Consider the following 15,475-nt stretch of genomic DNA (forward strand, 5'->3'; position numbering starts at 1 on the left):
GCAGAACCCCAGTGACCACTTATGAGCCAAGAAAAACCCCAATTGACCCTGATATTAATACCCCAATAGTCAGAAAATGTTTGATAATATATTAGGCACGCCAATCTAAAACAACCATGTGCATCTGAAATAAACCTAGTTTTCATTAAGGTCATATTCCGTGTCGTTAAAGGTGTCTAGGAGAGGAGAGGAGATGATTCTCATTTAATTTTTTAATTTTTGTACGTTCTGTGCACCCCATTTATATCAGTGAGGGTAAGTTAATGCGACCAGCATCTCTCTAAATTAGTTTTAGCCAAGTGTAGCTACCTGTTCAGTCAGTGGGTGTGGACCACACGCATACCTGGAAAGTAGGCTGGGTCCACATTAATATTTCAAATCGCTGTACTGCCAAACAATAAGCTCCCGTGGCCCCGCCCCCTGCGACCCCTCCTTTGCTGGGCTTTCGTCGGAGCTGAGCAGCCTTGCAGCAGCAGGTTAGCTCTTTAAAACCGAGCGAGCTCTGCTAGCTACACATCAACAGCATATCCAGAGAAGATGCGAAGTCGCTTAACTTTTTAACTGTTCCACCCGCCTCCAGCGCTTTTAAGCCTGAGGACACTGTTATGGTTTCGGAGAATGGAAACGGACGACGTGTCGGTTAGAGAGCAACTTTTCCACAACCGTGTCCGGGAGACTATAGTAAGTAACGCCGAACCAACCCAACCGTCAGTTACTATGCTTATGAGCCCCCCGCAAACGTCGCATCACTGTAAGAAAGTCGCCTCAGTTAACGCTGTTTATTTCACTTTACCTAGCGGTAGCACGACTTTTGTTTCTCAGCTGTAGACTGCGCGTCTTACTTTCTCAAGCGATAACAAGTTTGAAGTCACTTAAAAAAAAGTGATGATAACGATTGAAATGTGCTCGCTCCCTGGGCTAGCTTAACCCATGTTCAAACTTTAACTGTTGCACGGATACAGCTGGTGAGCAGGCAGCAGAGAGGCACAGCATTTTGTTACTGTTGATGCTCTTTTTTTCCCCCTCTGCTGTTTTATCGCAGTTTTGTATAATAGCAACAGCAACTATTTGAACCTTAGACTCGGTTCAGTTACAGCAAAGCACACGGCTTCTGACCTTTAACCCTCACATCACATCAGACGGGGGCCCGACTACTGAGATTGGAGATTGCTGAACCAGCCTATCATAAAAGCATCGTCAGGCAACACTTTATCACCTTCGTATCTTAGCATCAGGAGTCGATTCATCAACTTGTTTTGCTTTGCTCAGCTCCAGGTAGTTCGTTCTGGTTTGCAGAAGATCATGAGGTGAAAAAATGTGAGGTTTTAAGGAACAACGTGTGTGTGTGTGTGTTTATAGATGAGTTGTATAATATGAAAAATAGTGATTCCTGTGGGAGATTGAGTCACTGCAGCAGCAAAGAAATCAGAACAGGGCTTACTGAATCCAAAAGAACATACATTAAGATTGTGATCAGTTAGACTGCTTTTATTTGTATGACGAGTCAAATTCTTGCTTTTAACTGTGAAACCTCTAAAGAATGTAGGTTTTTTTTTTTTCCCCCCAACAGACTAGGAAACCACCCCCCACCCTTTTTTTAAGTGGTAGGCTGAGATATTTGCACATTAGGGCTGTTGGTGGCTTTTTTTGTCTGCCCACATTAGGTATCAGAAGCAAGATTACATCCTCTGGAAAATATCACTTAAAATAGCATTCTACATTTGGTAGGCGGTATATATTTTCAGTGATAGATAGGATGCAGTTATTAATAAACCAAAACCAAATGAACAGCAAATAAAGTGCTTGCATTTCTTCTAATGCCCTTGTTTTGTCATTGTCCCTTTCAAATACCTAATGCTATTAGCAAGTGGCAAGTCTCAAGTCTCCAGCTTACCTCCTCATCACAGTACTTCCTCTCAGGCTTGTCAGCTGCCCCAGCACCTCTGGTTATTAATGGCTTTAGGCCAAGCCTATCTTTAATCAGCTTATTTTAAAGTCATAAACCTGTGGCAGAAGTGCATGTATGCTAGACCGAGAATAATATTTTGCCCTAACAAAAAAGGCTGGATGAGACATTTTTTTTTAAAAGTAGAAGAGCAACTCTTTGATATCCAAAAATAATTTAATAAAAATAATTCCTTCCATCCATCTTTTTCCACTTATCCAAGTCAGGGTTTCAGTTGAGCTGAAGCCCATCCCAGCTGTCATATGGTGAGAGGTAGAGCTAACTATTTACACTCATGGCCAGTTTACAGTCACCATTCAACCTAACAGGTATGTCTCTGGACTGTGGAGGGAAACGCACACAGGTAGAACCGAGTCCACAGCCAATGGATTCGAACCCAGCACCATCTTGCTTTGAGATGATGATGCCAACCATCGCACCACCACGCTGCCATTTTACTGCATTGTATTTGTTTTAGTTATCAGTTAATCTGGTGATTATTTTTTTACAGTTGTTTAGCCTATAATGAAATATTCCAAAAGGTCTTTGAGAAGCTAAACTGACTTATATTTGCTTTAAAATAACTGAATGGCTATCAGAACAGCTGCTGACTGAGTTTCTGTGGATAAACTAATGGTTTACTTCGGTAATTATTGTAACTCTTATTCATAAATAATATAATAATAGATATGCGTCAATTGTGAGATGCCAAAAACTAAACAAAAGAAAACAGTGTTTTAAATTCTTTCAGTCTTTTACAGTTCTGTATTTGAAGCTAGTGTAAAACTGATGTTAGACTACAAACATCAGCTACTGATATTTCTAAATGTCTGTTTATTTACCAATAGGCCAGAGGCAGTCAACGAGGCGTGTATCATCCAATAGAGATGTTTTTATAACAACATGTCCTTAGCCGATGCATATAAATGCTGGTTTAGCTACTGAGAATGCTCTCGTATTAGATATCCAAAACATGCAAGCAGCTGTACCATTAGTGCTTCTTTTTTGATTCTGAGGAAATGTGATGGAAAAATAATGCACGTATCAATGCACAGGGTAGATGCATTTTTCCATAGGTGCATGACAAAGATATGCTATAAAGGCTATTTCTATATGCAACAAACATGCTTGCAGCTATTTGCCTGTCATGAGAACAGATGAGAGTAGTTTAATAATAATAATCAGTTAGATATCTTGTTGGAGTGAAGACAAGTGGTAAAATTCTGTGCTTGACTAAAAGGGGGGGGGGACGGTATTTATGTGAAGTATGACACTTTCTGGCTTCTGGTCAGAAGCCTCCCAGTTGGACCAGTTGGTACCGGATTCCTAAAAGTCGACAGTAATTCCAAACAAATTCTAATTCGATGAAATGTACTATACCTGTTTGGCCAAAGGCATAATAAACAGTTAATAATCAGTGGGAAAGTGCGATTACAGCCAAGTGCATGTCTTCACTTGAGCTGAATGTGTTCTTGTAAATCATCTTGTGTATCAGCAGATAGTAGAGAGCGTAGCTCGGCTGTGGGGGTAAACAGCCGAGCTAGGAGTGCTCATCCACAGACCACAGCCTGAGCCTGGTCGGATCAAGAAGGATCAGTGTCTAGCACGATAAAAGGTCATGATGATAAAATCTTGCAGTAGAGAACTGGAACAGCCAGCATCAGCACACACTGATATCCATTCCCCGCTTAGAAAAGAGCACTGTAATATTTGTATAATACCTGAGTCTCAGGCGCTCTGACTGAAAACTATAATAGCTCAGAACTGATGGGTTTGAGTCTTAGGAGTGACTTTCTGCAGTACTTTTGAGAGAAGGAAAACAGAGGACAATGTGTTTATTTCCTGATGGATCATTCCCCCCCCCTTAATTTTTTATTTATTTATTTATTTTAGTTTATTTGTTATTGAGAGACTCTATTGAAATGCTTAAGTATTAATTAATAATTATTGCAGACCATTAAATTGTGCTTAAGGTGTCTACTTTAAAAGCGAGTCCAGTTTTGGAAGAGATGCTTTGTCTTCGTTCTTCAAGGATTCAAGGAAACTTTATTGTCATCCACATCACATGTTTACATGAGGTGAAACAAAATTACATTTCTGCTCTGTTCTTCTGCTCCTTTGTAAATTTTCACACAAACTGCACGGCTGGGCGAGATGAGAACATTTGCACTTCAGCTGTTTTTTGTTTTCTTCGGCAGAACAATTTTTGAATTACTCTGTGGATTGTGAAATAGTCTGCATTGACAGTTTGTGTCACGCTAGAGCCTGAAATTCTCTAAACTCTCCCCTCAGCAGCCCTCTGTGGCCTGCCAGCTCTCAGTATGGCCAATTTAGCACGTTTTCCCCCCACCACACTCTACCTGTTTCTCACCCAACCTTTGTTTTCTACTTTTCTTGTTGTTGGATTAACGATAACAAGGTCCTTTCCAAATCCGACTGCATTATTCAATAATTTACGCAGACTGAGCTGATTAGTTGTTGCGCACAGTCGTTTGTTTTTTCCATGGTGCAGCTTTTGTGCTGCCACTGATCATTTCCTCTCGCACAGACTCTCAACTGTTTTTTTTTTTTGTTTTTTTTTTTATCTCACACAGCAAGTGCAAGATTAAACTAAAATAACAAACTTTTGTGTAAACTCGATTTAGCAACAGGTTTTATACGACGTTGTATTTCTGCAGAGAGCCTCTCCCTCTGTGTTTGTTGCTGTTGTTACCTTAGGGACAAACATCTTCATTGTGCTGTGCATACAGGGCTCCCCAGAGGCTCTGGAACAGGAATGTTTTCATTGATACTTGTGGTTTGGCAACATCAGTTCATTCATGACTCACAGCAACACTTTGTTGCACTGATAAAAATGTATTGACGTGAAATTAATGCCACACAGTTTAGCTGTCAGATAAATCAGGATTCAGCATTAAACGGTCACATCTTCTGCACGTTCAGCAGCTTAGCTTACATTGCTGAGCGTGTCCAAGTTGCTCAGGTATATTTTATACTTGGGTGCGTTTCTGAGCAGGAGCTACCATTGGTGCTTGCTTATTGTCTTATCTGTGGCAGGCAGCGGTTTGATCCATTGTTGTATTAATGTAAAGAGATTTAATTAGAGTTGGCATGTTGAGGGCTTTCCCAGACAACAGATTGCTGGTGGAAGACTGGTTTAACCTAAATTTGTTGCTTTAATGTAATGGTAAGCAGTGTGGAGGGGGATCACTCACTCACTGGCATTAACCCTTCTCTCTTTTACTCTCTCATAATCCTTCTCAGTTTATCACAGTGACCTTTTTTTTTTTTTTTTTGGACCAAATGGGTAATGTTCAGACGTAATCTGTGTCTCTCTTGGCGTAGGCAAACTCGCATAGCCAAAGTGGAAAGCTGTGTGAGGAACACATTCTGTAATCCCCAAATGTCTTTTCTCTGCTTTCTCCCAACTTACACTAAACCAGACATGTCAGCAGTTTAAAATAAATCTATTGCTCATTGACTCATTGATTAACATAGCATGACAGGTGGTTTACATAGCTAATCTTATTTATGTAAAACACCGGTCCCTTTTAATGCCTGTCCTTGGACCTTTAAATGCAAAAATAACACTAGAATTTTCTCTGTTTCTTCTGCAGATCTGTGTTCTCCTGTTTACTTGCCTTTACATGCTGTCCTACCTCATCCTTAACCAATTCAGGAAGACTGCAGAGTTTGTCACAGGTGAGTTTTCTGCAACACACGAATACTGCACCGTGAGAACGTTTTCTATCAAAAGCTTCTAAAGAATTGCCTGCAGCAGAATCGGTGATGATGTTGACAAGCACACTGTCTACATTGGTGAGTGGGTGGAAGTAGGCAATACTTTTCAACCAAACACAGGTGTTGTTCAGAAATTACCCTTTCTATTTTGAGCAGTCTTTGTTTTCTAGTTTGTGTGCAGGCTGCAGCAGGATTTTTCTTTTGAGCTTTATTTGAAGAGTCTTCAGAAACCTGAATAATGCTCAGGCAAGCAGTAAAATCAATATTGTTTGCATACATGAATGTACCACATATGCACCCTAGCAGGAAGGCAGCTGTGAGCTTAGGCTAGAGTAACTTAATGTATTCACCTCGTTAGGCTGAAAGCATGTGAACCATACACATGACAAAAGATGTTTGCTTTTTGTTTTCTGACTTTCCGCTGTCTGGAAAAGTGTAGTAAGATGTGTTTTGGTGAACACAGACATTATAAAAATAGCACTATAGCTAATAAGCAACCTTCATGTAGTTACAGTTAAGTAATAACTGTTGGTGTACATGCCCATGTCGTAACACTGCCTCCACCATCTTTGTGGTGTCCTAAAAGTTTTCACCTTTTTGTGAACCCTCTGTATTTTCATGAAGGTAAATCTGTACTGTAGACACTGACAGTAACACTCTTACCTCTTTGCTCTTGAATTGTTTAGATGTTATGAAGGGTTTTTTTGGTAACCATCAAAGTAATTCTGTATTCATGGACTTTATTTGTCTTCCCGTCATCTTTCAGGCCTTTTGTTGGTGCTGAGCTGGGCAGTAAATGTTTTCTTTTATAACAGCTGAAAATCTACAATTAATTCACAGCTGGATTGTTTGATTTAAAATCCATTGTGTCAATGTACATAAGCAACATTATAAATCATTTTATTGTAAAAAAAATGTTCTTAATGTTTAACACAAATGTTGTAAGTTCTGAAGTGTGACTGCAGAACTTTCAACAGTTACATAATAAATCCAATAACTTCCCACAATTGGAAGCAGATGTGAGATGTCCAACTAGTCAGGTCTCTGTGCTCCACTGTGATTGGGTGGGAGTCTGGGAGATGGCCAGATGCTTTTTTTTTTTTTTTTTCTAAAATAGTGAGCGAGGAAAACCTGCTATATATTAGCTCACTGCTGAAAAAGTCTGTGCATCAACAACAATGGAACAGTTGTGCCCTGCAGCTAAATGACAATTGTGCAACAGCACTGCACAAAGTTGTTTTTGACTATAAAGATTCAAGAACTGGTTTTTGCTCCTTAGGCTTATCTTCTATATCTATATTTCTCCTCTGTGCCAATATTGATACAGTAAGGAAAATACTGTAGTACTGAGCTACAGAAATTCAAATAGTGAATTTAGACATTAACGTTGTAGCAAGATCTTAAACATTTATTCATTTTTTTTAAAGCTTAAAGAGGAAATGGAGACATTTCTAGAAGTGTTTGTTTGGTATTCTTAATTCCCCGCTCTTTCTGTAGCCTGCCTATAGGTAGTTCAGTTTTATTAGAGTCTGGGTTTTGCTTGAACAGAATGTTCCAAACATACTCGTCCCCCGCTTACTCCCCTTTCTGAAGCCGTTGCTTTTTGCTGCACTTGTACACACGCCCAAACACACGCACACTGTATGTGTTCTGTGCTTAGGCTTTCCTACAATGTAAAAGTCAGGTAGTTGCATGTGAAAACAAACTGAGGTCTGTCAGTTATGTAATGAGTGTTGCTCTGTTCCCTTGTAGATGATGTCGAAGATGCCACTGTCAACAAAATTGCGTAAGTGAAAAACACAACTGATTAACTAGCTGGTATCAGTCTGTTCTCACTCCCACTCCATATGATTGAGCAGATACCAAGTCAGTGTGACATGTGTAGTGACCCAATACCATTTGGCTTTGGATTTATTGCCCTGCCGTGTGTGTGTGTGTGTGTGTGTGTGTGTGTGTGTGTAATGGTGTGACTTCCATGTCACTCTGCCCTTTGTCCTTACACGCCGGCACTATATTACCTTATTCATGACCACTGTAGCCTTTCATCTACGCTGTGGTGTTTGAGGCTAAACATAAATAAATGCACAACACTCACAAATGGTGTTTCTTCTTTTTCCAGGCTGTGGCTGTGCACATTCACCCTGTCTGTTGCAGTCTGTGCTGTGCTCCTTCTCCCCATTTCCATTCTGTCCAATGAGGTGCTGCTCACCTTCCCACAGAGCTACTACATGCAGTGGCTCAATGGATCTCTTATTCATGGTACATCTGTCTGTTTATTTTTAAGCAGGGATGACACCAAACCAAACATCAAATAGAGATCTGTTTTAAAACTGGAACAGAATGAACAGTAGTGATGCCCTCTAGATCAATATTAAACAGGCCTGTGTCCAAACTGATCATTATTACTGACAGAGAAGCTGTGACCTCACTGTTCAATTCGGTCAAGTTTTCCAATCTCAGTGGAATGCCAGTGTCTCATTGTGAAGAACTGTGGTGCTGATTAATGTGAAAGTAACCTTTGCTGTAATGTTTGTAGCTTATTTTGTTCTGTAATTATCGCACATTGCAATGTATGTATACAGTCTTGTCAGTGTTGGGAAGGCTGAGCCTCATGGTGGCCGATCTGGGTACTGCTAAAACTAATGCTAATGAGCGTTTGCCCCAAAAATAACAAATGAAAAATCTGTCTTGACAGGTTTGTGGAACCTAGTTTTCCTTTTCTCCAACTTGTCCCTGGTCTTCCTCATGCCTTTTGCATATTTCTTCACTGAGTCCGAGGGATTTGCAGGATCCAGAAAGGTAGCATTTTTAGCACAAGCTCACATTGGAGACTCAAAATGATTTATAGATGCGAGTCCACGGTGCCTGTTTTCGCACCCATCTGCTCACACGTCATCTGCTTTGGTTGTGTAGGGTGTAATGGCACGAGTTTATGAAGCAGTTGTGCTGCTGTTGCTGCTGGCCCTGCTTGTGCTGGGCATTGTGTGGGTGGCATCAGCCCTCCTACATGACAACATAGCCCGGAAGAGCCTCTACGGTGAGTCAACCACAGATTCCTCAATGACAGGTAGTTTTTATATGTTTCATATAGCCACTTATGATGCTCTATCTCTCTCTCTCTGGATTTCAGACCTGTGGGAGTATTACCTTCCCTACCTGTACTCGGGGATCTCTCTCTTTGGAGTGCTGCTGCTTTTATGTTAGTATATCTCATTCACAGTTGGTGGAGTAGCTATAAACCTGGTTCTATGGCTTTTGCATATCATCATCTCTGTGCTTCTCTCCTCAGTGTGCACTCCCTTAGGGTTGTCACGAATGTTCAGTGTAACGGGCAGCCTGCTAGTCAAACCACGGGTGAGTCACAGGCTCAGTGTCTTGAATTTAAACAAGTCTAGTTGTCTAAAGCTATGCTAGCAACCCACTGAGTCAGTACAACTTTTCTTCTAACACAACTTGTTCCATCTTCAAAATCCACACTTCCTGCTGGTTCCAATCATGTTGTTAATTTGTAGTGTTTATTGCATGAGGTGCAACTAAAGAAAGCATACTGAATTATCAATTTTGAGTGTGCTGTTGATGCACACTAGTCAGGGGAGTACACAAAGTAAATGAGCAAGCTACATATAGCTAGTAAACAATTCAAATGAGTTGGTTGGTTTTTAAAATGGGAAGCTTCTGAAACCAAAACCTTTTAATGCCTCTGAGGTTTAATTAATAGTTTTCCAACGTCTATTAAAATGCAGAGCACCATGACTTAATGTAATAAATGTACATAATTGGTTTATACTAGTCTCTTTAAAGAACAGTATGTACTACTGTTTGGTCGTGGCTTTACTTTAACACGTTGAACTTTCCCAAATAGCAGTGAAAAACTGCTGTGAATGGCCTAAATGTCTGTGCTATATTTCACTGCAGTGGTGTCAGAACACCTGAACATGACCATTTCAACTTGTGCCTGTGAACTCGTTAAAAATCGAATTGACTGACTGGTCCTGTCCTCTCTAGCTGCTGGAAGATGTTGAAGATACTCTGAGCTGCACCACATTTGAGGAAGACTCTCTCTCCAGGAAAATCAACTGTAAGTAGGTGATCGTGTTCACAAGAACCTTTCCTCTGGTTACTTCTCTCTGTTAGGTTAATTGGTTATTCAAAATTGGCCGTGGATGTGAGGTGTTTGAAGACTATAGGAAGAAGTACTTTATCAATGTGTGGTTAAAATGTGTAGTCTGGGGTGGTCATTAAGTGTAGAAAGGTGCTATATAAATACATTTATTTGTTTTTTATATTCAACCTTAAATTAACTGGTTGACATTTTCTCCTTCCCACCATCATGCGTGTGATTGTAGGTGGCAGTACATCCTGCTGGGTCAAGCTGAACATGGAGGCTCTGAAAAAAGAGTACCAAGCCGTCCAGAGTAAGCGCGTCGCCCTGGGTAAGACTGGCTGAACAGGCTGTCTCTCTGCTGGAGTTCTCGCACAGTGATTACAGAGTGTAGTCATTTGTTGTTGTCGCTTTTCTGTCTTTCTTGTTTTCCCCACAGAGATGCGGAGGAAAGCGTCCCCATGGCAGCGGAACCTGGGCTACCCGCTTGCAATGCTTGTGCTTCTCGCACTGACGGTACTTGCATGACTATCAATATAAGCATCAATTCTACTTTAAGTTTAATTTATCAAGACCACAATTATTTTTTGTTTTTTAAAGTATTATTTTGTAATTGTCTCTTGTGTCCGTAGGTGATGTGTGTGCTGATGGTCTGTTTCAACGTGCTGGAGTTGCTGCTGGATGAAACAGCCATGCCCAGAGGAATGGAGGTGGAGTTTCTGCCAAAACAGAATTAATAAATGCGCCCCTTTTAAAGGTTTATGTGCTACAGCTAGTCGTGATGATATATTGAGGATTGTTATTTTTGTGTGTTGTAGGACCCTCACCTTGGGATGGCCTCCTTTTCAATGTTTGGCTCACTGGGTGCTGCTGTTCAAGTAGTTCTCATTCTGTATCCTTTCATCCTCCCATCTTACAATTGGGTGCACATAGAGTTAATTAGTTGTCTACATTTGGCGCAGCCACTCACCAGGATGCCCTTGATATTTCACCAGGGCGTGGGTGATGTTGACTCATGCTGTCACATTCACACATTGGAAGCACCTTTTATTTTTTTTTGTAGCCTACTTCTTGGGTGCTCTTTACCACTCTGCCTTCCACTGTTATCCTTAAAATTATTTTCAGTTATCTGATGGTGTCCTCAGTGGTGGGCTTCTATAGTTCCCCTCTCTTCACTGGCCTCCTGCCTCGTGCACAAGACACCAACCTCACACAGGTACCCAGTGGTCAGCAGGCTCACATATTTCATCCAGAAACTGTTGTTTTTACTAAAGATGGTAACCTCTAATTTTTTTCAGATAATCGCCAACTGTGTTTCACTGCTTATCCTGAGCTCTGCACTGCCGGTGTTTTCACGCACTCTTGGTAAGCATGAAGCACAAATGAGAAGTGGGGCATTAACATTTCAAACTTTATAGCCTTGTCCACAGTTTTGCTCCTCTGTAATTCTGTGTGTGATGTGTGACTGAGCATATAGTCAATGTTTATGTGTATGTACATTACACAATCTTAACAATCCACTGTGTGCATGAAATACTAATAAGTTAGTTAGACTGTAATGGAAAACAACAACATTGTCTTTTGAACAATTGTCTTTGACGTTACATGAAATAAAAAGTTTACCCTGACTCTGCTTTGACAGCATCTATAAAATGGAAAGCATTTGTGTAGTTTTAATGATGTCCACAGGAGGGCGTTTGTATGCCATGAATATTGTGCCTGCAGGTGAATTGGGGCTTCGGCACATTTTTCACAAGTTTTGCTTCTGTTATTTTGTGTTAGGGATCACCCGTTTCGACCTACTGGGAGACTTTGGTCGATATAACTGGCTTGGGAACTTCTACGTTGTATTTCTATACAACATGCTGTTTGCTGGCCTCACCTCTGCCTCCCTGATAAAGACGGTCACCTGGGCAGTACAAAGAGAGCTCATCCGTGCCTTTGGTCAGTCTACTTTCATTTTGAATTTATGAAGCAAAGTGAACAACGTTTGTAAGCATGTACTTTTTTTTTTCTGTCAGTGAGACTGAGCTGTGCTTAAATTCATTGCACTTGGATATCTCTTTCATAACTTTCCCCACCTTTGGCCCCATTTCCCTATGGGCTGGTCTCTCTTCCTCAGATAGAAAGAATACAATTCTTTCAGGAAATTGTAAAGGGACAGGAGGAGAGTCAGGTCTCCTTGGGGACCTTCAGGCACACCGCCCTAGACCCCTCACAGCACACACACACACCCTCCAAACCTCCACCCAACACAAACAACCACTCGGAGCATGGGCACGCCAAACTCACACATGCATACACACAATCCCCTTCCTCACACTCCAGATAGCATCTCTGCGCTGTGGCAGCTCTGCTGCACTTTCCCATTGCCTCCCAGCATACTTTTGTTCTGTGGTTAATAGACTTTCAATTCACCTAAATCACAATTTTTCCTAGCTTTGCAAATGTAATGCTCCACCTTTTGATTGTGTGATATTATAGTCCTTGTTTCTCTCTCTGTACAGGTCTCCACAGACTGCCTTTAACTGTGTCACGCTCCACCGTCCCCTTCAGGCTCCTCCTGGCCAGTGGATTGTCTAAAATCCAGTGACTTTTTTGGGGTTTTTTTCCTTCTCATGACTGCCTTTCCTAACCTTTAAAAACTGAGCCATTTCAGAGGTGTACCCGGCGGATTAAAGGCATTCACAGTTCAGTCTCTTTGCCAGCTGGTACATGGATCAGGTCACCACCTGTGAGGAGACTGAAGAATGTGAGTCTGTTTGCACTGTGTCCAGTGGGAGCACCGCTTGATGCTGTGTTCAGTGACCAATATATCAAGGTCCAAGTTTATACTGCTTTTTGACTGCAAAGGCAAATACTGGTACAAGTGGTTACCGAGTCACAGGTGTGACTGGATCAAGGGGAAAAGGGATAAAAGCCATATTAGCAACGATAACAGAGCCCCTGCAAAGTCATGCCTTGTAAAACGAGGATCCTTTAGCAGCCGTTTGTCTGACATATGTGAAAGTCAGCAGAGTTATTTTGAAATATTGCATTGTAGCTGTGACATAATTTCCTCTTCCTTCTTCAGGTCGACTGAGTGCTCTCTCTTTCTTTGCGGCTTCCCCACGCCTTCCTCTTTAAGTACCACCACTATTTTAAGATTGGAAGATCTTCTACTTCCATGTGTTTGGATGTTCCAGTATGCACCAGTGTTATGTTGGTTAATAAAAGGAAGTCGTTAGTGGGGAGCTGATGGGACAGAGAGCAGTTCAGTTGTCTGCGGATCTGCGGGTTACACACAGGGAATGTGAGGTTGACGTGATAGTCTCAGTGTTGGAGCTCTTTTTTTTGTCTTTTACACACTGAGGTTACCAGTAGGATTAAGAGCATTTTGTACGACGGCTTGACTTTACAAAAAAAACAAAAAACTGAAAGCTTTACACTTTGTCTTATAAAATGTATTTGAATGCCATGTGACACTCACTAGTGGGAACTCGCTGCCTTAAAAAACCAATCAAACTGTGAATCATTAAGCATTTGTGTGGGGAAAGTGCAATATTGTGTATGTAAAAGCACACTTTTTAACTTTAGCAAAAGTTATGTTTTCAGTTAATTTTCTGTGATGTTTATTTTGCTTTCATCTCATTCCTCTGTGTCGGAAACTGGAGTGAATGCATCAGATGATGTCAGAATATTTTGGAACAGCTATGTGGCTGTCAGGCTTTTTTTAGAGGTTAGATCATCTACTGTCAGCATTATCTCATCATCTGATATGTGTTGGTGATCCTGTGTCACAGGTTACTTTTGCTGCTGTATCAGCAGGTTATTTGCTGTTGGTTTGACCAGCAGGGGACACTATCTCTTAAGTCCAATGGCAATATAACCCCTAACTCTGTCTGGTTAGTTATTGTATGCATTATATGTGGACAACTCTGAGGTTTACTCATTTCACTTGTTCTGAAAATGTTCTTATGGATTTTTCTGGCATCGTGTGTTGTTTTTATTATTTATGGTTGTTTGGGAATCCATACTTTACATTTTGATTTATTACTACTCTCTTTTCAAGCAGTTAAAGAAAATGTTTAGTTGGTCTGAAAGATTTCGAAAAGAAAACTTGAAATGCTGTTGTTTCAGATTTTCCTACATACTACTTTTTTAAACTATTACGTGAATGTTTTTGAACAATAATCAATAAAAATGTGTTTTTGACCTCTTCGTATGCGTTTTTGTTTTGTCTTTGAACACACATCAAGGTTATTATTATTTATTCATTTCTTTGATGCAGTTACATCTCCTAACATGTGGCCTGTAGTGGGTGTGTTACTGGTAAGAGACATCTGTCCTCCGTGTCCCTCCACCCTTTAGTGCACTACTTTAATCAGCAGCAGAAGAAAGCTGTATTTGGGCCTGTCTGTCAGCGGCGTCCACCCGCGACGCCACTGCAGCCGTTGCCCATGCTTTCCCCACTTTGATGCAAATGCCAGATAACCTTCCAAATCAGGAGAAGCGGCGTTCACTTACGATCACTCCTTCACATCCCCACCACCCACCTCCTTTGTTTCATTCCTTTTCCCTCGCCTATTGTTCATTTCCTATTTTTCTTTCTTTTTTTATCTAAAGTCTGTTCAAGAAAACCCCAGCTGATTAATTTCTCCCTGTTGATTTTTTTTTTTTTTCTTGCATCTCTTGTTTTGCTTCTTTGGATGTTTTAATTAAGATTATTTTGTTTAGGTTTTGTTTTTGAACTTCATTTCCTTTGCTAACAGGAAATGAACTCAGATGTCGCCGTAACATTACTCTGACATCTGCAGGCCGGTTACTGAGGCAAGTGACACTATAGGCAGTTAAAGGTGCATACGAAAGAACTGTTGGTGTGATTTCAGAAACAGGGTGAAAATTTAGATTTTGTTAAATGTGATTTTATATTTGAACAAACCCAGACTGATGCATTTAATCATGGGGCTAAAAGTTGGTGATTTTGAATTTACACCCATTATTCTCTATTTTCTTTGAATGTGACTAGAAAATTGCACTTTGGACTTCTGGTGATTGATGCTAAACATGTTTTTTATATATATATATATATATATATATATATATATATATATATATATATATATATATATACACACATATACATATACACATATACATATACACATATACACATATACATATATATCTATATATATATATATATGAATGTATATGTGTATATGTCTTAGGTGTGTATATATATATATCTATCTATATATATATATATATATATATATATGTGTATCTATATCATATATTATATATATGTGTATGTTGTTATATATATATATGTGTTGTATCTATCTCTATATATATGTGTATATATATATATATATGTGTGTATGTGTATATATATATATATATATATATATATATATGTGTGTATATATATATATTTATGAGGGTTTTTGCCCTCTCTGTGCTCCTGAAAGTCCTTCTTGACAACAACCAGTTTTGCACCTTGGAGAAATGGTGCAGTTTGTGCTTGAATCTTTTTTTTTTTTTTTTCTTTTCTTTGCTTTAGCCTTAAGAGCTTACCAGCTACAGCCCAACTGGATTGAATGATTTGTCTTTCTGGAGCACTGTGTGCACACATTTGCATCGTAAAACAACCCTAACTATCACTGTCAGCCTTGAAAGTGGTTGGTGTAACACTAAGATATCAC

General features: G+C 40.1%; 1 protein-coding gene across 3 annotated transcripts; it reads left to right on the forward strand.

The window, feature by feature from the left end:
- Window positions 1-418: 418 nt before the first annotated feature.
- On the forward strand, window positions 419-13,986 carry lmbr1l (limb development membrane protein 1-like). Of its 3 annotated transcripts, XM_040047566.1 has the most exons (17): window positions 420-681; window positions 5,563-5,647; window positions 7,439-7,472; window positions 7,806-7,945; window positions 8,382-8,485; window positions 8,600-8,723; window positions 8,817-8,885; window positions 8,976-9,040; window positions 9,692-9,764; window positions 10,033-10,119; window positions 10,228-10,304; window positions 10,421-10,498; window positions 10,607-10,680; window positions 10,914-11,004; window positions 11,087-11,153; window positions 11,571-11,732; window positions 12,296-13,986. In XM_040047566.1, the coding sequence occupies exons 1-17, from the start codon at window positions 619-621 to the stop codon at window positions 12,379-12,381; spliced, it is 1,479 nt and encodes a 492-aa protein (XP_039903500.1). In that variant the 5' UTR covers window positions 420-618; the 3' UTR covers window positions 12,382-13,986. The 3 variants fall into 3 exon arrangements, with proteins under 3 accessions (XP_039903501.1, XP_039903500.1, XP_039903502.1); XM_040047567.1 differs by lacking the exons at window positions 10,607-10,680; window positions 10,914-11,004 and having other exon boundaries at window positions 419-681; XM_040047568.1 differs by lacking the exons at window positions 420-681; window positions 7,806-7,945.
- Window positions 13,987-15,475: the final 1,489 nt, after the last annotated feature.

Source organism: Simochromis diagramma, unplaced genomic scaffold (assembly GCF_900408965.1).
Source record: "Simochromis diagramma unplaced genomic scaffold, fSimDia1.1 OVJJ01000387.1, whole genome shotgun sequence".
Lineage (NCBI taxonomy): Eukaryota > Metazoa > Chordata > Actinopteri > Cichliformes > Cichlidae > Simochromis > Simochromis diagramma.

Bases quoted from the DNA above. Each gene is read 5' to 3' on its own strand.
- lmbr1l (XM_040047566.1), top strand. From the start codon at position 619: ATGGAAACGGACGACGTGTCGGTTAGAGAGCAACTTTTCCACAACCGT. The intron at 7,473-7,805 runs GTAAGTGAAAAA...TTCTTTTTCCAG, and splicing joins GCCACTGTCAACAAAATTGC to GCTGTGGCTGTGCACATTCA. The intron at 10,681-10,913 runs GTATCCTTTCAT...AATTATTTTCAG, and splicing joins GTTCAAGTAGTTCTCATTCT to TTATCTGATGGTGTCCTCAG.